Genomic DNA, 19,099 nt, shown 5'->3' with positions numbered 1-19,099 from the left:
AGTCATTATAGGCAATGGAGACTTAGCTCAGTGGTCAAGAGCATTGTATACTCTTTGAGAGAACTTGGGTTCGATTCCCAGCCCTCATGGCAGCTTACAAATATCTGTAACTCTAGTCCTCTTCTGGCCTCTCTGACTACCAGACATGCGCATGGTGCACAGACACACAATCAGGCAAAACACCCACGTAGACTAAATGCTAAAACTAAATAAAAACAAATGTTAAAAAGAGAAGTTGTTAAAATAAGATTTGTTTTGTAAATGATTGTTACATCTCCGTTCAGAGTACTTAGTTTTTAATTGTTTGGCTGTGGGAAGGAAGACTAGAGGGGAGACCGGGTCAGAGAGTAGCGTGATATGGACAACAGTACTTAAGTGGCCAGTCTTCATTGATTATAAAATCTTGGAGTACTTACTGCCTTCTACCAGTGGGTTATTTTGAAGATGATTCCAGCTTTATATCATTTTATATAACTATTTCGATGCTAACTCTAAAAGATTAGGATTCTTATTTTATAATTAACCATACTGTTACCATACTTTTGAAACCAGGTAGTGATTCCTTAGTGCCATAAAGTATTTGGTGTTTCCGTTCCCCTGCTTTGTAATATTTTCTAGTTAGAATCAGGATCCCAGTCTATGAATCACACCCGATACATTTAGTTTTGTTTGTTTTTGAAATCACAGCATCTGTTCTTTTTTGTTCCTTTTCTAAATTCTCTCCTCAAGGAACCAGTTTGTCCTATTGATTTCTACATTTGGATTTTCCTCTTTACATCCTTTTAGTATTTAATAAGTTTCTTTCTACTCTTCCTCCAGTGACCTCGTTGAAGGTTTTTATGTGTATTGGTGTTTTGTCTATGCACCACATGTGCACCTGGCCCCCCTGGAGGCCAGCAGAGGGCGTCAGAGCCCCTGGAACTGGAGTTAGGGATAGTGTGAGCTTCCACTGGGGTCCTCTAGAGGAGCAAACTGCAGAGACATCTCTTTAGTCCCTGCACTTAAAAGTTTCTTACTGTGTTAACTTGAGCATATCAAGAGTTGGTTTTGGGGGGGTAATAATGGATTGGAGGTTGGGATGTAGAGGAACTCTCTGTCTAAAGAGGGTGACCTCCAGAGCTACTTTCCATGTGAAACTAGCAAACTGTATTGCTTTAATTTGTAATTTTAGTCCCCAGAAGACCATGCCTGTGTTTAGCTGTATCTGTGATGCTGGGCAAGAGAGTGAGGCCCTGAGTGAGGATCCTCCCTCTGCACCCATCAGGTAAACATTTTCTTTCTCCTTTTCTGAGACAAGGTTTCTTTGCATAGTCCTGGCTGTATTTGATCTTGAAGAGACCCGCCTGCCTCTGCATCCTGACCACGCATGACTTAGTTTCAGCTGCATTGATTGATGTAATTAATTCCACTTCATGGTATTAATTGCCACTGTTTTGTGAAGTTGGCTATTTATTTATTTATGGCCAGGTTATATTGTTGTATTTTTATTTGCTTGTTTGTTTATTTATGACTAGATTGTATTGTTTTATGTTGTTTGGCCCAGGGTGGTCTCAGGCTTCTGGGTTTAAGCATTGCTCTTGCTTCAGCTTCCTGAGTAGGTGGGGCCTGCAGGTGCATGACACTGCACCTCACACCAAATTTTTTATTTTTTTAAAGATAAATATTGATTCCTGTGTGTTTATTTGAGTTTGTGCACACACATGCGTGTGTGTGCATGCATGCGTGTCTTAGTCACTTTCCTATTTTTTCTTTTATTATTTTAAAAAATTTTAATTATTTTAATAATTATTCATATGTAGCCATCACTGATCTGGAACTTGCTATGTAGACCAGGCTGTCATTGAACTCATAGAGATCTTCTGCCTCTGTCTCCTCAGTGCTGGAATAAAGGTGTGTACCACCAAGCCTGGCCTCTTTCTTTTATTTTTAATGTATGCATGTGTCCGAGGGTGCAGTGCTCATGGAGGGCCAAGGTACTGAGTGTCGCTGGAGCTCAGGTGGCTGTGAGCTGACTGAGGAGGAGGGTGCTAAACTTGGATCCTCTCCAGGAGCAGCGTCTCACCCTTAACCCGTGTGTCATCTCCGAGTCCCCTCCTATTCTTTCCAGACCGTGCCTCTCACTGAACCTGGAGTTCACAGATTGGCTGGACTTGCTGACCATTGAGCTCAGGGATCTTCATATTTCCATCAGTTCCCTTCCCTAAGTGCAGGGATTAGTGACACAGGCTTGTCAACCAAAACGAAGTGTTTATGACTACAATTTTAGCATTACTCATTTGTCTTGTGCTCCTAGGAGAGTGAGAAATACCAAATATCCGATACTGCTATTACTGTAATGACTTATCCTCCACTCCCACCCCTACCGCTTGACTTGTTTTTTTGAGACAGGGTGTCTCATTGTGTAGCCTTGGCTGGCCTGGAACTCGCTATGTAGACTCCGTAGACCATGCTGGTCTCAAGCTCACATAGATTCATCTGTCCCTGCGGGACTGAAGGTATACCCCACCATGCCTGGCCCATCACTTTTGGTCTTTAAAGGATCAGCAGTTCTAGCCTGGTGGTGGTGGCGCACGCTTTTAATCCTAGCACTCGGGAGGCAGAGGCAGGCGGATTTCTGTGAGTTTGATAGAGTTCTATAGAGTGAGTTCCAGGACAACCGAATTGTTTCAGAGAAACCCTGTCTTGATAAACAGAAAACAAAATCAGCAGTTCTGGCTGGGCATAGTGGTGCACGCATTTAATCCCAGCACTCAAGAGGCAGAAAAAACAATTTCCAAACAAAATATTGCTTTGGAAGTCAAATCCTGTTCAGAGTCTCTGCCCTGAGTACATAGTTTCTGGGGTGTCTCAGTTTTCTACCACTGTTGCAGTCTGGGGAGCTTATGAACCACAGAAATTTCTTAATGTTCGTGGGGTCAGGGCCATCCCATAATTTTAGATAAAAGCTGGTAGGCTGTTGTGTGGAGAAGGCCGTTTCCTGCAAGGGAGGTCCTGGGGTTGAGTTTCCACAGGCACACTCACAGCTTCAGGGCCGTCCTACCTTCATGATGGGATAGTTCCCAAAGGCCTCTCCTCCACCTTCATGATGGGATAGTTCCCAAAGGCCGTTCCTCCACCTTCATGATGGGATAGTTCCCAAAGGCCGCTCCTCCACCTTCATGATGGGATAGTTCCCAAAGGCCGCTCCTCCACCTTCATGATGGGATAGTTCCCAAAGGCCGTTCCTCCACCTTCATGATGGGATAGTTCCCAAAGGCCGTTCCTCTCTGTGCCATCTCCTGGGAGGCTGGGGTCTGGGATTCCTTCTGTCATCGTGTGAGGTAAAATGTACAAGCTTGTTTTAGGGTGGGAAGCAGTGGCAGCTTGTTTACTTGTGTGTTTGTCCTCTTAAAGGTTAACCATGAATGTGAAGGTCAGCTGTTTCATTGCTTTGTTTTCTGCCACTGCTGTGTGTTAGTCCGCTATGCTCAGCACCTTGACATTTTATGATCACCCATAAATCTCAGGAAGATGTAACTGTTCCTCATGTGTTTCCTTGTGGTGTTTTCTGTCCTCTTCCTCAGCGGACCCTGTATCCTCACCCAGCCAGTGCTCCTGACAAATAGGGCGCAGGCTCTATTAACCAAGATGCCCCTCTTAGGTAGAAGGCTGTTAGGTCCATCGCCTGGTAGTACATGGTGCTGGGTGACAGAAACCTGTGAAACCTCTGTTCTTTACTCGTGACCCGGGAGGGGCTGCCCAGCAAGCTCATGGCCACCTAGGCAGACTCAGCTGCTGTGAATGAGAGCGCCAAGCTTTGTTTTTCTCTGGCTGAAACTCGTGGTAAGAATAAAGCCTGGTTTCCAAGTCTCTGATACCTGTGATGTAACCTTCAAGAACTGGGGCACTGTTGGTTCAGAGTGGCTTTTTTTTTTTTTTTTTTTAAGAAAATAGACTTTAGAAAGTTTCAAGCCAACCTAAAACTCAGCCGTGTAGCCCAGGAAGGCCTTAAAGTCGGAACAATCCTCCTGCCTCAAGCTTCCTGAGAGCAGGAATTACAGCCATGGCCGCCACACTTGGTGGATTATTTCTCCTTTGTTCTGACTACTTACATGTGATGAAGCCTGAAAATACTTCCATTTATGTTTACGTAATACGGCAGTAGCTTCCTGATTTTTGTAGTTTATTGATTTATAGAATATCCATTCTTGTTCAGAGTTAGCCTTTGTCATAGTTAGCTTCAGATGTCAGCCTAACACAGACCTGTGTCACCTGGGAAGGGGAAGCCTCAGCTGAAGGACTTTCCTGATTAAACTGGCCTGTGGCCACGTCTGTGAGGCCTTTTCTTAATTGTGCTTAAATGGTCCTGCTCACTGTGGGTGCTTACATCTCTAGGCAGGTGGGCCTGGGTGGTATAAGGAAGGTGACTGAGCGCTCCAGAGGAAGCCGAGCCAGTAAGAAGCAAGCACTCCCCCGGTCTCTGCTTCAGTTCCTGCCTCCAGGTCCTGCCGTGAGTCCCTAGCCTGGCTTCCCTTGAGACGGACTGAATCTGTAAGCCAGATAAATCCCTTCCTTCCCCCAAGTTGCTTTTGGTCTGTTTTGTCACAGCCACAGAGGCTGAGCTAAGACAGCCTGTCTCCTGTGGAGCTTGAGGGTTAGCATTCAGATATCCAGATACGACAGGTTATGTGCAGCCTGCTTAGGGCTAGCCTGGGTCTGTTTGTTTCTTTCTTTTTGAAAGGTTTCTCTGTGTAGCCCTGGCTATCCTGGAACTCACTCTGTAGACCAGGCAGGCCTCAAACTCAGAGATCCCCGTGCCTTCTGAGTGCTGGGATTAAAGATGTGCACCACCACCAGCTTTAGCGTGGTTTCTTACTCGAGAGAACTGTTAGCATTTAAGATCTCCAGTCGCTTTGGGTACTGTGGTATTTGGCTTATAGGCAACATGCGGGTGATGCGGAAAGGATACGTCAGTCAGTCAGTGTGCTGGTTATTGTTTGTCAGTTTCACAGAAATCTAGACGTCTGTGAAGAGGGACTCACTGAGAGAGCCCGTGGGCATGTCTGTGGCAGCATTTTCTTGGTTAGTGATTTATGTGGAAGGCTCACTCGCTGTGGTCGGTGCCGCCACTCCTGAACAGGAGGTCTTGGGTCTACAAGAAACCAGACATAGGAAGCAAGCCCGTAAGCAGCGTTTCTTCTTTGATCTCGGCTTTGGTTCCTCTTCCCAGGTTTCTGCTCTGCGTTCCTGTCCTGGCTTCCCTTGAAGATGGATGGTAGCTTGTAGGCCACATAAACTTTCTCCTCCCCCAGTTGCTTTGGTCATGGTCTTTGTCACGACAATAGAAGCCTAATTAAGACACACTGGTTCTGGGGCTGGAGTGGTGGCTCAGAGAGGTTAAGAGCACTGACTGTTCTTCCAGAGGTCCTGAGTTCAATTCGCAGCAACCCCATGGTGCCATCTGTAATGAAATCTGGTGCCCTCTTCTGGCCTGTAGGCCGCACATGCAGAATACTGTATACATAACTAGTAGATAAATCTTAAAAAAATAAAGAAAAAAGACACACAGGCTCCCAAATGAAAAGACTAATAATGAAGGGCTGGGCCATATCTTAAGCACTCCCTTACAGTTATGCTGAAGTGGTCAGGTATAGATGTATTGATAGGGAGCCCAGCACTGAAGTACTGAACATGTGACCACCAAATGACCTTTGACCTGGGAAGACCAGACTGTTACCTGCAACCTTTCTTTGGAGATTGTATTTCTTCTAAATTCAGCAGAGGGCAGACCTCATACATGGTCGTGAAGATTGTATTCCTTCTAAACATACATCGTTGTAGGAGTTAGTAAAGAATGTTAGAACCATTCATCAATCCAAATGAGACTTCAGGACAAATTGCTTCCTTTCCTTTCCTTTCCTTTCCTTTTTCCTTTCCTTTTTCCTTTCTTTTTCCTTTCTTTTTCCTTTCTTTTTCCTTTCCTTTCCTTTCCTTTTCTTTCCTTTCCTTTCCTTTTCTTTCCTTTCTCCTTTCCTTTCCTTCCTCCTTTCCTTTCCTTTCCTTTTCCCCTTTTCCTTTCCTTTTTCCTTTCCTTTCCTTCCTCCTTTCCTTTCTTTTCCTTCCTCCTTTCCTTTCCTTTTTCCTTTCCTTTCTCCTTTCCTTTCCTTTCCTTTCATTTCCTTTCTTTTCTTTTCTTTCTTTACAGTCTCATTACATATCCCTGGCTGTCTTGGAACTTGTGATGTAGACCAGGCTGGGTTGTAACTCACAGTGATCTGCCTGCCTCTGAATCCTGAGTGGAGCGATTAAATGTCCTTCCTGGGGCTTTGTAAGAATTTTGTATCTTGTTACCAGCCTCGTTTTCTTGTGTGTTTTTTAGTTTACTTGGCTCGTTTTCCTGTTGTTGATGAGACCACAGCTGGAAGAAACTGAGGAAAGGAGGTTCATTTTGACCCACAGTTGTGCTTTTAAAGATTAAGCGCCAGGTGGTGGTGGCACACACCTCTAATCCCAACACTCTGGAGGCAGAGGAAGGTGGCCAGCCTGGTCTACAGAGTGAATTTCAGGACAGCCAGGGTTACACAGAGAAACCCTGTTTCAAAAAAAAAAAAAAAGAAAAAGAAAAAAAGATTAAGGGACTGCATCCAGTGATGACTTTCTCAGTGCTGGACTTCCAAGATACTACAGGACATACGGAATAAGAGGGAGGCCATGTGTCTCTTTCTTTTGAGACAGGTTCTTACTATGCAGCCCTGACTGGCCTGAGATTCTCTAGTCAATTAGGGTGGCCTTGAAACCCTAGAGCTCCATCTGCTTTTGCTCCTGGCTGCTGGAATTAAAGGCACGTGCCACCGTGCCCGCAGATCTGCCTTTTTTACGAAGCTGCCAGTGTTCATTCATTAGTGCCCTACCTTGTGACCTTGTCAGATCTTTTTTTTTAAAGGTTTTTATTTATTTATTATGTATTCAGTGTTCTGACTGCATGTACGCCGGCACATCAGAAGAGGGCACCAGATCTCATTACAGGTGGTTGTGAGCTACCATGTGGGTGCTGGGAATTGAACTCAGGACCTCTAGAAGCGCAGCCAGTGTTCTTAGCCTCCAAGCCATCTCTCCAGGCTGACCTTGTCAGATCTCAATGCCCTCCCAGAGGTCCACCTCTAGAATACTGTACACAATTGAACTTAGCTTTTATTTTTTATCTCATGTATGGGAGTTACTTCATTTTTATCGTTTTATGTTTGAGAGAGTATTGCATTGTAGACCTCCCTAGTTGTCCGATGATGCTCAGCCTGCTGGGTGCTGGGATGATAGAGGTGTAGTACCATCGTACTGCTCAGAGGAATAAGCTGCATCCAGACCATGCTACAGAATGTCCTTGTTTCATTTTCAGGACAAATGAAATGCTCCATTTTCCAAGTGTTCAAGAAGAGGACAAAGAAAAACTGGATGGTGCCTCTAAGCTCAGGCAGAGTGAGCAGCCTGTGAGGCCCACTGGGCCAGTCCAGGATGCTGCTGCTTCGGAGGACTCTGTGTCGCCTATTTCCCAGCAGAGAGCCACCCAGGGGTCATTCAGCCCTCAAGGAGAAGTTATGGAAACAGACCTGCTAGGAGGACTGAGTGCTCACCAGGAAACACCGTGTAAGGTCTTGTTGGAAAGGCCTGCCCAGAGTAACGTAGGAATCCAGACCATGGACCATTCCCTGTGTGCCCCAGAAACTGTTTCAGCAGCAACCCAGACTGTGAAGAGTGTATGTGAGCAGGGCACCAGTACCGTGGACCAGAACTCTGGGAAACAAGATGCCACTGTGCAGACCGAGCGGGGCAGTGGGGAGAAACAGAGCGGCGCTCCTGTGGACGATACCGAGTCCCTCCACAGCCAGGTGCGCACACAGCGGGGCTCCGGAGCCAGCCGCAGACTCCAGTAACAATCTTATGGGTGTGGGTGTGTGTGCGTGTGAGCATGTGTGTTACTGTGTTGGATGCCATGTGAGTGCAGGTGCCCATGAGGACAGAATAAGATGTCGGATCCTCTGGAACTGGAGCTACCATGGGAGTGCTGGGAGTCAAACCTACCTTCTCTGCAAGAGAACGAGAGAGAGAGAGAGAGAGAGAGAGAGAGAGAGAGAGAGAGAGAGAGAGAGAGAGAGAATGTGACATTAGTGCAAGTGACAGAGTCCCACAAAGGGTGCTGTATCCAATGACTTAGGGCATTTCTGAGTCTCCCAGTGTGGGTGTTGGGAACTGAACTCTGGTTCTCTTCACCACTGAGCCATCTCTCTAGCTCCTACCTAGTGGTTGTTCTGGGTGTTTTCAGCAACCACCTTTGATAACTGTTACTATCGTGTAATACAGAATGAAAAAATGCATTTAAGAAATAGTTTCTCCTGCTAAAAAAGGTGTTAGGGGCTGGAGAGATGGCCCAGCAGGTTGGGAGCTGCTTATTGCTCTTACAGAGGACCTGATTGGGTTCAGGTCTCAGCATCCATGCTGGGCAGCTCACCACTGACTTGCTCATGATGTCTAGCTTAACCTTTCTTAGAGAATCACACTACCAGCCCGGGGGAGTCACCACCCGCAATGGGCTGAGCCTTTCCTTATCAATCACTAAGAAAATGTCCTAGAGCCAGATCTTATTTATAGAATTCCCCTCTCCCTCCAAGATAGCATTTCTTTGTGTAACAGCCCTAGCTGTCCTGGGACTAGCTCTTGTGGGTCAGGCTGTTCTTGAACTCACAGAGATCCGCCTGCCTCTGCCTCACTGCTGGGATTAAAGGCATGCGCCACCACCGCCTAGCTCTATGGAGGCATTTTATTAACTGAGGATCCTTTCTGCCAGATGACTCTAGCTTGTGTTAAGTTGATTTAAAACCAGGCAGTACATATTGGTGAGGAGGCAAAGGCAAGTGGATCTCTGGGAGTGAGCCCAGCCTGTTTGCATAGGGAAACCGCATGTCTAAACAAAGTAACAAAACCCCAATCTATTCATGGGAACAGATTAAGAGTTTCACTGTCCTGGAATTCTCTCTGTAGACCAGGATTTCACTGGGCAATGGTAGCACATGCCTTTAATCCCAGCACTTACTTGAGAGGCAGAGGTAGGCGGATCTCTGAATTCAAGACCAGAGAGAGTTCTAGGACAGCTAGGACTATTACACAGAGAAACCCGTCTCAAAAAAACAAAACAAGAAAGCGTTTTGTATTTAATCTCTGGAGAAGCAATGTGATTTTTCTGTTAATGAACTGGTTTTCACTGATGGGTTAATAGGTGATTCTGGTCTTCTCTAAAGATTAAAGAGCACCTGCTTTTTAGGTCAAGCACTATTGTCATGAGAATTAGACGGATTAGCTGGGTGTGGTGGAATATACTTATCAGAGGCTGAGGCAGGAGGATCAGGAGTTGGAGAAAGCAGCTTGGGGTACATAGTTGAAGGTAAGTCTGAACTATACAAAGAAACAACAGAAAATCTAAATGATAGATAGATGAAAAATCTAAAAATAATGTGTTCGATACTGTGACTGAGCTTTATAGTATGGATCAAGCCAGACTGCCACAGACTTCTCCAGCCTCAGTCTTACTGAAATAAATGGAATAAGTAGTATGTCCGGTTCATGAGCTCTCTGAACAGCGTTCATCCGACAGTTTAGCTTAAGAGCTATGACTGCTCTGTTGGTTCTCTTCTTACTGTGCCCTCTCTTTTGTTGTAGGGAGAAGAAGAATTTGAAATGCCCCAGCCTCCACACGGCCATGTCTTACATCGTCACATGAGGACAATCCGTGAAGTCCGCACGCTTGTCACCCGTGTCATCACAGATGTTTACTACGTGGACGGGACAGAAGTGGAAAGGAAAGTCACCGAGGTAACACCTGGGCCTACCTTTTCCTCCTCCTCCAGTCCCCTTTGCCCACCCTTCTTTCCCTTCTCTCCCCTTCTTCTTTTCCCCTCCCTTTTCCCTTTCTCAGCCTGTCACTCCTTTCCTGTGCTGCCAGGTGTAGTGACATTTCATTGGTATTTTAATAAATGAAGCTTTCCTGAAGTTCAGAGAGTTAAACAGCTGCACTGACCAGCCTCACAGACAGGCAGTGGTGACACACACTTTAGTCCCAGTAGCCACACTGCCATAGAAACTGGGCAGTAGTGGTACACGCCAGCACTAGAGAGGAATATAAAACGGGAGGAGACAGGTCTCAGCTCAGTCTTATTCTGAGATCCTGGCAGGATTGCCATTTCAGACTGAGGTAGAGAGGTGAGAACCAGTGGCTGGCTGTTTTGCTTTTCTGACCTTCGGGTTGAACCCCAATTTCTGTCTCTGGGTTTTTTTATTAATTGTGCTACAGCTAGGCACTGACATTGTTTTCCTTCAATTCTTTCTTTTTATTTATTTTTTTGCTTTTGAGATGGGGTCTTTTTACATAATCCAAGCGTCATGAAACTCCCTATGTAGGCCAGGCTGGCTTCACACTCACAGAGATCCACCTGCTTCTTAAAGGCATGAGCTACTATCTCCCCAAGACTCTTTTTTCCTCCCTCCCTCCCTCCCTCCCTCCCTCCCTCCCTCCCTCCCTCCCTCCTTCCCTCCCTCCTTCCCTCCCTCCCTCCGTTTCTGTGTTTGTTTTTGGGTTGTTTTTTGAGACAGGGTTCTTCTGTATGTATATCCCTGACTTGCTATCCTGAAACTTCCTCTGTAGACCAGGCTGGCCTTGGACTCAGGAGATCTGCCTGCTTCTGCCCGAGTGCTGGGATTAAAGGTGTGCGCCACCACTGCCTACCTGGTTTGTTTCTTTCTTTAGAAAAGGTTTTGCTTGTGTAGCTCAAATCTCTTAACTTCCTATGTAGCTGGTCTTGAACTTGGATGTTTCTGTCTCCATCTTAGTTTGTATTAATGACAAATATAGGGCCACCTGTGCGTGAGGGGAGCAGGCTACCAGCTGAACTACACCTTGGATTCTTTTCATTTTAACATGTATGTAGTGTGTGTATTTGTGGGGGTGTGTGTAAAGTCGCCCATGTGTGGATCAGAGGACAGCTTTATCAGCTTTCTTCATGTGGTTCTTGGTCATTAGGCATCTGAGGAGCCATCTTGCTATCTCTCCTTGCCCTCTCCCCAACCATGGATTCTTTTTTTTTTTTTTTTTTTTTTTTTTTTTTTTTTAAATTAGGTTTTTTTTTTTTTTATATTTATTTATTTGGTATGTATACAATATTCTGTCTGTGTGTATGTCTGCAGGCCAGAAGAGGGCACCAGACCTCATTACAGGTGGTTGTGAGCCACCATGTGGTTGCCGGGAATTGAACTCAGGACCTTTGGAAGAGCAGGCAATGCTCTTAACCACTGAGCCATCTCTCCAGCCCCCAACCATGGATTCTTAAAGGAGAAATTTTCCAGAAGGGAGAAATAGAAGTGTGCTATTTGCTTACCTTACATAACTGTGTGATGGTTGTCATTGTGGAGAGACTGGACTTGGCTGAGAGGAGCCTTCCTTCTCCATGCTGCGTCAGTTAGCACAGTTGGCACAGTTGGAATGTTTACCTGTGTAAACTTCTGGATCATGTATGCCCATTTCCCTATGTTGTGCCTGTCAGGGTGTTGTCTTAGCCCCAGATCCCTTTCCTTCCCATGCTCCAGGTCTCACTAGTTGCCGCCCGAGTGCACGTATAAGTTGAAGCCGGTTTCACGTTCTTGTGGTTTGTACGTATTGAAAATTCTTTATTATTAATTTTTTGGAAACAGGTTTTCATTATATAGCTTTTACTGTTTTGGAACTTAGCATGTAGACCAGGCTGGCTTTGAACTCACAGCGATCCATGTGCCTCTGCTTCTTGGTGCTGGAATTAAAGGTGTGCGGCACCACACTCAGCATGTACTTCCATGAGAATGTGTGCCCTCTCCCCATGTGGGATGAGCACAGACTGTGAAGGGACCCCAAGACCAAGTTCTTGGCACAAAGGAGATTTGCCCAGAGGGACAAAGCCAAGGAATAAGAGACAGAGAGAGGAGATAGAAGGAAAAGGACCAAGGGAAAGGGGGAAGGGATAACTGTCCTGCAGGACAAAGGATTCCTTTGAATAGAGAGGAGAAAGCCAAGACCCATAGGCACATGACAGTTTGTTTGTTTGTTTGTTTGTTTATTTATTTATTTATTTGTTTTTCGAGACAGGGTTTCTCTGTGGTTTTGGAGCCTGTCCTGGAACTAGCTCTTGTAGACCAGGCTGGTCTTGAACTCACAGAGATCCGCCTGCCTCTGCCTCCCAAGTGCTGGGATTAAAGGCGTGCGCCACCATCGCCTGGCTTCATGACGGTTTTTAAAGGTAAAGAAAAAAAAAGGAGAAACCCCGTATTAGGATGAGGTGTTTAATTTTGATTGGGCGGGTTAGTTAGGACAACCAAAGGAGGCTTTTGATAGCTGGACCTTGGTCATCAGCCTCAGGAGAAAGAAGTGGCCAAAAAGGAATCGGCCTTGGTGGCTAGCTTTCACAATGTAATCTGTTTTTAACAAGGCAGAGGTGATGGGGGGAAGGGCAAGGCTGCCAGAGCCTGTTTACCACGTTGGGGCTACCAAGAGTCCCTCAGTTTGGAAATTTGACTTTACCACTGAGCTGCACCCACAGCTCCAATAATGTTTTCTGTCTTCATTTTTCCAAACACTAATACTAATTTTTGTCTATTTTTGCAAATAATTTTGTTTCCCTGGTCACTTTTTTTTTCTTTGTTTGGTTTTTTGATATACAGGATCTATCTGTGTAGCCTTGGATGTCCTGGAACTCACTCTGTAGACCAGGTTAGCACTGAACTCAGAGATCCTCTTGTCTCTGTCTCTCAATTGTGGGGATTAAAGGTGTGTGCCAGCACCACCTGGCTGCTTGGTCACTTATTATTATATTTATTTTTATTATTTATTATAAATATATTTATTTTATATAAATATAAATTATATTTATTTTATTATTATATTTATTATATAAGTAAACATAATATTTACTATATTATATTTATTATTATAAAGAACTGTTGTTAATGATGCCCCCAGAACAGCTCCTGACCACTCCTTTTCACTGTCCTCCTTAGCTCTCTGACAGGGAAATGGCTTCTGTCCCTGGGTTAAAACCCTTGCTATAGTAGTCAACACTTGTGAGCTTGCTCGATGAAAAGACTTTACCTTCACACGCCGTATAAAGGTTTCTTTCTCCTTAATTTTTTTTTTTTTTTTTGCTACATGTAATGGATGTTAAATGTTTAGTTCAGTAGCTTTGGACAAGTTTTTTTAAAAATTATTTACTTAATTAATTTTTTAAAAAATATTTATTTATTATGTATACAATATTCTGTGTGTATGCCTGCAGGCCAGAAGAGGGCACCAGACCCCATTACAGATGGTTGTGAGCCACCATGTGGTTGCTGGGAATTGAACTCAGGACCTTTGGAAGGGCAGGCAATGCTCTTAACCTTTGAGCCATCTCTCCAGCCCCTACTTAATTAATTTTGAGACAGGGTCTCACTGTGTAGGCCTAGCTGGCCTGAAATTTGCTCTGTAGACCAGCTGGTCTCAGTCTCACAGCCCCCCTGCCTCTCCTTTCAAGTACTAGGATTAAAGGTGTGTGCGCCATACCTGGCTATGCTTTGAAAATTTTTATGTAGCCATGACTCAACACAGACACCTGGCTGAAGTGAGGTTCCCTGCAGTCTCTAGGATTTCTCAGCCATCACTTAGCTTTGTGTTAGTGTGGCTTCTTCTAGCTTCCCTGTCTGCTTCTTCCCTGCAGGAGACTGAAGAACCAATTGTGGAATGTCAGGAGTGTGAGACAGAAGTTTCCCCTTCCCAGACGGGAGGGTCCTCTGGGGACTTGGGGGACATCAGCTCCTTTTCCTCCAAGGCCTCCAGCTCCCACCACACATCAAGCGGGACAAGCCTCTCAGCCATGCACAGCAGTGGCAGCTCAGGGCGAGGAGCCGGGCCACTCAAAGGGAAGAACAGCGCGACAGAAGCTGCCGATTTTGCCTTACCCAGTTCCCGAGGAGGGCCAGGAAAACTGAGGTGCATACAGGGTCTGCAGAGAGACCCCGCAGGGGCAGGGTTACTAACCTTTGAATATCACAGCAGAAGAAGAAATGGGATAAATCCATGCCTCTTCCTTCCTGTCTGGGGCTGCTGGGAGAGGAGCCGCGTGAGCAGAGAAGCCCCTTAGGGGATGTTGGGAATGCTGGATACATGTTCCTGCCATTCCTATATTCTGCAACTTATCCCTATTTTGGTTGGGAATATAGGATGTTTGGAACGGGCCCCCATTGTGCTGTATCTCCTTGGTTTTTGGTCTGCTCTATGGGTATCCAGAGCCTGCAGTAGAGGAGAAGGCAGGGCAGAAATGGGTGTGGCATCTTAAATAGCAGCAGCAGGAAACTATGTCAGGAGGGAATAGACTTTTATACAGGAAGGGGTCCTTTTCTCCCGTCCCCCTTGCTCCCTGGCTGAGGTTTGCTGATTGGTTTTGCCCTGGAGGAGTTGCACACGTGGCCTGGCATATAGTTGGAAGGTCCTGGGGAGATGGTAAGGGATGCATTCCTTAGCAGCTGCTGTCGAACTAACCTGTGTTCATTCTCTAGTCCTAGAAAAGGGATCAGTCAGACAGGGGCACCAGTGTGTGAGGAAGATGGTGATGCAGGCCTTGGCATCAGACAGGGAGGGAAGGCTCCAGTCACGCCTCGTGGGCGTGGTCGAAGGGGCCGCCCACCTTCTCGGACCACTGGAACCAGGTACCTGGGTAGTGCTGAAAATAAGGGGGAGTAGAGAGAAGAGGAGACTAGAGAGTACATGGGGTTCCAGAGGGAGAGGAAGGGCTCACACTGACTACGTGAGGTCCCTGAGATTGGGCTCGTGCCTGCGATAGGATTAATAAAAAACGGGTTGAAGAGACCTATAGGGAAAAAGTGGGTTTGGTAGACAGGTTCTTTCTTGGTCTCACTTACTTCTCTTATCTGTCTTTAGAGAAACAGTTGTGTCTGGTCCTTTGGGCATAGAAGACATTTCACCTAACATGTCACCAGATGACAAGTCCTTCACCCGAATTATGCCCCGTGTGCCAGATTCTGCCAAACGAATGGATACAGGTTCTGGTGCTTCGCGCCGGAGTGATTCTCCAGAGATTCCTTTTCAGGCTGCTACTGCTTCTTCTGATGGCTTGGATGCCTCATCTCCAGGAAACAGCTTTGTAGGGCTCCGCGTTGTGGCCAAGTGGTCATCCAATGGCTACTTTTACTCTGGGAAAATCACACGAGATGTTGGCGCTGGGAAGTACAAGCTGCTCTTTGATGATGGGTATGAATGTGATGTGCTGGGCAAAGACATTCTCCTGTGTGACCCCATACCCCTGGACACTGAAGTGACAGCCCTCTCAGAAGATGAGTATTTCAGTGCAGGTAATAAAGCAAGCAGAGTCCCTATGGATGTACTGTGCCTGTTGCCTATTGTCCACCCTGTCAGCAGTTACCCAGACATTCCTCCCCAGCCTTGCTGTTTTTCTGGATCTCTCAAGTCAGAGATTCCACCCTGTAACATCGGTTACCTTTGCTATTGACTTTTTTGTTCATAGCTTGGTTTTCAGTAAAATATTTTGAATAATTATAGAATGAAAGAAAAATTTCCCAAGTACAGATGATGTTAGGGAGGAGGATTCCTGTATCCTCCACACCCAGTGTTCCCTTTCCAAAGTTTTCAAAATTAGTCTGTGTGTCAGAGCCAAGAAGTCAGTCTTGATTCCGTACCATTGACTAAACTCCAGACTTTAGGTGTCGCCATCTTCTCTATGATGTCCTTTTCTGTCTCAGGATCCAGTCGAGGACACCACATTACATTTAGTCACCATGTTTCCTTTGGTCTCCTGGTTTGTGGCAATTTCTGTCTTTTATTTTTCCATGACCTTGACAGTTTTGAGGAATAATGGGTATTTTATAGAGTGTCTCTTAAGTCAGATCTGATGTTTTCTCATTAGACTGGAGTTCTGATTTTGTTTTTATTTTACCGTAAGGAATGTCATAGAGGTGAAATGCCCCTGCTATCTGTGGGGCAGAGGGAGGTATGTGACGTCACCTCCCATCACTAGTGACGCGATAAGGTGGTGCTTCCCAGGTCTCGCCACACCAACATTAGTGCTTTCCCCTTTCAGTATTCGGTCTCCTTTCACTCCCAGCGTTTCAGTTCACTGCCTGCATTGGAAAGAATTCAGCTGGGACTGTGCCACTCCACTGAGATAGTTCAGCAGGAAGATGTAGCTCAGCATCCTGTGTGTCTGTTACCAGAAGATGGTCTTCTGTCACGTCACTGCCTTTTTTAGTAGCCAGTGTTGGTAATGGTTAGGGGTTTGTGTGTACTTCTTTTAATTCTGAGAATATAGTCCATCCTTAACTAATTTTAAGGATTCCTATTGTGTTGACTGTTATTTAGAAAGATCCTTTCTGGATATTGTGTTGACCATGAGTTGGGATAGAATGCTTTTCTGTTCGAATCTCCAGGCCCCCTTGTTTCAGTGTTTGTGGAACCACTTTCCCTTTAACACTAGATAACACCAAGTTGTATGGCAGTTAGGAGTAGCGCACGGACTGATAGCTCATAGTTATAGCCGTATGTTCAACTGCATCTGGCTTTGAGTCTAAAGCCATCGTAGTGGAGGCTCGCATGTGGCCCTTTCAAGGTAGCTTTGTCTCAGTAGTAAATATACATTAGGAATGGGGATTCGGCACCCCACTCACGGAGGCTGTCTCTCTGTCTGTCTGTCTGTCCCCAGTGTTGGCACCACACAGCTCCCAGTTGCAGGAGCTCTTCCTCAGGCTTTTTGGCCTTGGGCTTTTGCCAATTTTAGGTGGTCTTCCTGATTTAGTTTGGTGATAGATTTAACCTAGGAGACGAGCATAGGAAGTGATTCTGTGGCACAGTAGAACTAGGACCTGCTCCTCTTCCCTGCTTTTCCCTGGTAGGAAGCTAGATTCCTTAGCCCTTTATGCAAGACAAGCTAATGGAGAGTAAGGTGCACCTTTTTGTTCATGAATGAAAAGGATCAAGAGTAATGCACTGTTTTTATGTTGTGTGTGAGATAATATATGTTGTTTATTAGTTGATAGAGAGGAAGGGGTGTTTTGTTTGTTTTTTAATAGAATTGGAAATAGCTCTCGCCCAGTTATCATATAACAGACCTAGTCCTAAGCTCAGGTTGAGTTCTAACTCCGCTTCCTTGTATGCCCTGCACCCTGCTCCTAACAGGCATGCACAGTTGTGAATCAGTGCAGGAGCAGGGAGGTCAGATGGGGCACAGTTTATTTTCTCCTTTCTTTGTTCTCTTTCTTTCCTGGCTCTTTTGCACAGTAGAGAAGCCTGTATATATGGTCTCTCAGAACTGTCATTTTTCGGGGCTGGAGAGATGGCTCAGAGGTTAAGAGCACTGGCTACGCTTTCAGAGGTCCTGAGTTCAATTCCCAGCAACCACATGGTGGCTCACAACCATCTGTACTGAGATCTGGCACCCTCCTCAGGCGCGCGGGCATACATTGAGGCAGAATGTTGTATACATAATAAATAAATAAATCTTTAAAAAAAAACTGTCATTTTTCACAATGGGAAGCTTAGAAGTTGCTACAAGATTGTTAAGAAACCATGCCATTCACTTCAGGGGTTTCATTTGAGCCACCAACAACCCTAAGTCCAGCACTGGGAATCTTTAGTATGTAACTAAAGACTGCTTTCTCTCAGAAAACCTTGTCTAATCCTGTGTAGTAGCTACCAAGTGTCGTAAACCATTTGGGATGAACAGCTAAGACTCCGTAAAAGCCTGGTTCAGTCCACTGTTGTTGGCTCTCTGCATCCCCTACCTCAGATCTGCTTTTGTAGAGCCCTTTTGAGAGGGTGCTAAGCAGTCTACAATTATGGTATCTTTTATGTCATCCCCAGGAGTGGTCAAAGGACACAGGAAGGAGTCTGGGGAGCTGTACTACAGCATTGAAAAAGAAGGCCAAAGGAAGTGGTATAAGCGAATGGCAGTCATCCTGTCCTTGGAGCAAGGAAACAGACTAAGAGAGCAATATGGTCTTGGCCCGTATGAAGCCGTCACACCCCTCACGAAGGCAGCAGATATCAGCTTAGGTAAGACCTTCCCGAGCAGCTGCCAGCTGGGCCATACTTGGCTTAGAGAAGGGAGAACAGTTTCTAGAGTAGTCAGGAACGGTTGCCTGGCCTATCCTTGTGGTTTATTGGATGATGATGGTTGTCATTTTCTAGAACTATTGCTACATTTGTTTCCTTCCAAGTGCCAGATGAGAAGTCCCTAGGGCTTTTCTGGCCTTCCTAGTTCTACAGGGGAGCAGACATATCTTACTTATGGCAGGGATTGGAACATAAAAGAGGCTTCCTGACTGTGGGAGGAGGCAAAGAGCACAGTGCTATCTATGTCAGATTTGAGTTGAGACCATGGGTTCTTACCAACCTTTGGCTTATTCATCAGACAATTTGGTGGAAGGAAAGCGGAAACGGCGCAGTAACATCAGCTCTCCAGCCACCCCTACTGCCTCCAGCAGCAGCAGCACAACGCCCACCCGTAAAACCACAGAGAGTCCCCGTGCTTCCACGGGAGCTCAGTCAGGCAAAAGGAAACTCATCACTTCAGAAGAGGAACGGTCCCCTGCTAAGCGAGGTCGCAAGTCTGCCACTGTGAAACCTGGTAAGATGGGAGCACAGTGCATGGATGTTCTCTGATGGTCAGACTGGCATCCACAAGCCGACAGGTGATACTACATTCTTTACCTCTGTTCAGAGCCCAGCAGTGTAGACAGGAGGACAAAACTCGATCACAAACATTCCTGTGTGGGCTCTTTGGGGGAATACAAGTATGGTAGTTTAAGCAGACTCAAAATGGGTGAAATTCCTCGTCCTTAGATCTTGCGCTCTGTCTGTGCCCTCTTCCACTATCTTGTGTTCAGGCTGTCTCAAGTTTCCTATTGAAAGGTTGTACATCAGCCTGAACCTCCACTCTCCTCCACCCACCCCTTCTAAGTCACTCCCTTTCAGTATGAAGAAAATTCAGCCATGTGTTCATTGTCTGCCATGACCTAGACCTGGCTGTCGTGGCTTCTGTAGGTA

The 19,099-nt window shown here is 45.8% G+C and overlaps 1 protein-coding gene across 6 annotated transcripts in view; it reads left to right on the top strand.

The window, feature by feature from the left end:
- Positions 1 to 19,099, top strand: part of Tp53bp1 (tumor protein p53 binding protein 1) — a 90,150-nt gene that overhangs the window by 65,609 nt on the left and 5,442 nt on the right. For 2 of the 6 annotated variants that reach the window (XM_075961922.1, XM_075961921.1), the window contains exons 17-24: positions 1,172 to 1,264; positions 7,373 to 7,862; positions 9,688 to 9,840; positions 13,743 to 14,014; positions 14,581 to 14,730; positions 14,963 to 15,393; positions 17,915 to 18,106; positions 18,465 to 18,680. In XM_075961922.1, the coding sequence (XP_075818037.1) occupies positions 1,172 to 1,264; positions 7,373 to 7,862; positions 9,688 to 9,840; positions 13,743 to 14,014; positions 14,581 to 14,730; positions 14,963 to 15,393; positions 17,915 to 18,106; positions 18,465 to 18,680 (1,997 nt within the window). The remainder of the gene's footprint in view (positions 1 to 1,171; positions 1,265 to 7,372; positions 7,863 to 9,687; positions 9,841 to 13,742; positions 14,015 to 14,580; positions 14,731 to 14,962; positions 15,394 to 17,914; positions 18,107 to 18,464; positions 18,681 to 19,099) is intronic. The other 4 variants (XM_075961926.1, XM_075961925.1, XM_075961924.1 and 1 more) reach the window with 2 other exon arrangements.

This window comes from Microtus pennsylvanicus, chromosome 2 (genome assembly GCF_037038515.1).
Source record: "Microtus pennsylvanicus isolate mMicPen1 chromosome 2, mMicPen1.hap1, whole genome shotgun sequence".
Taxonomy (NCBI): Eukaryota; Metazoa; Chordata; class Mammalia; order Rodentia; family Cricetidae; genus Microtus; species Microtus pennsylvanicus.
The sequence above is the reverse complement of the archived record's forward strand: the minus strand, read 5'-3'. Positions and strand labels throughout refer to the sequence as shown.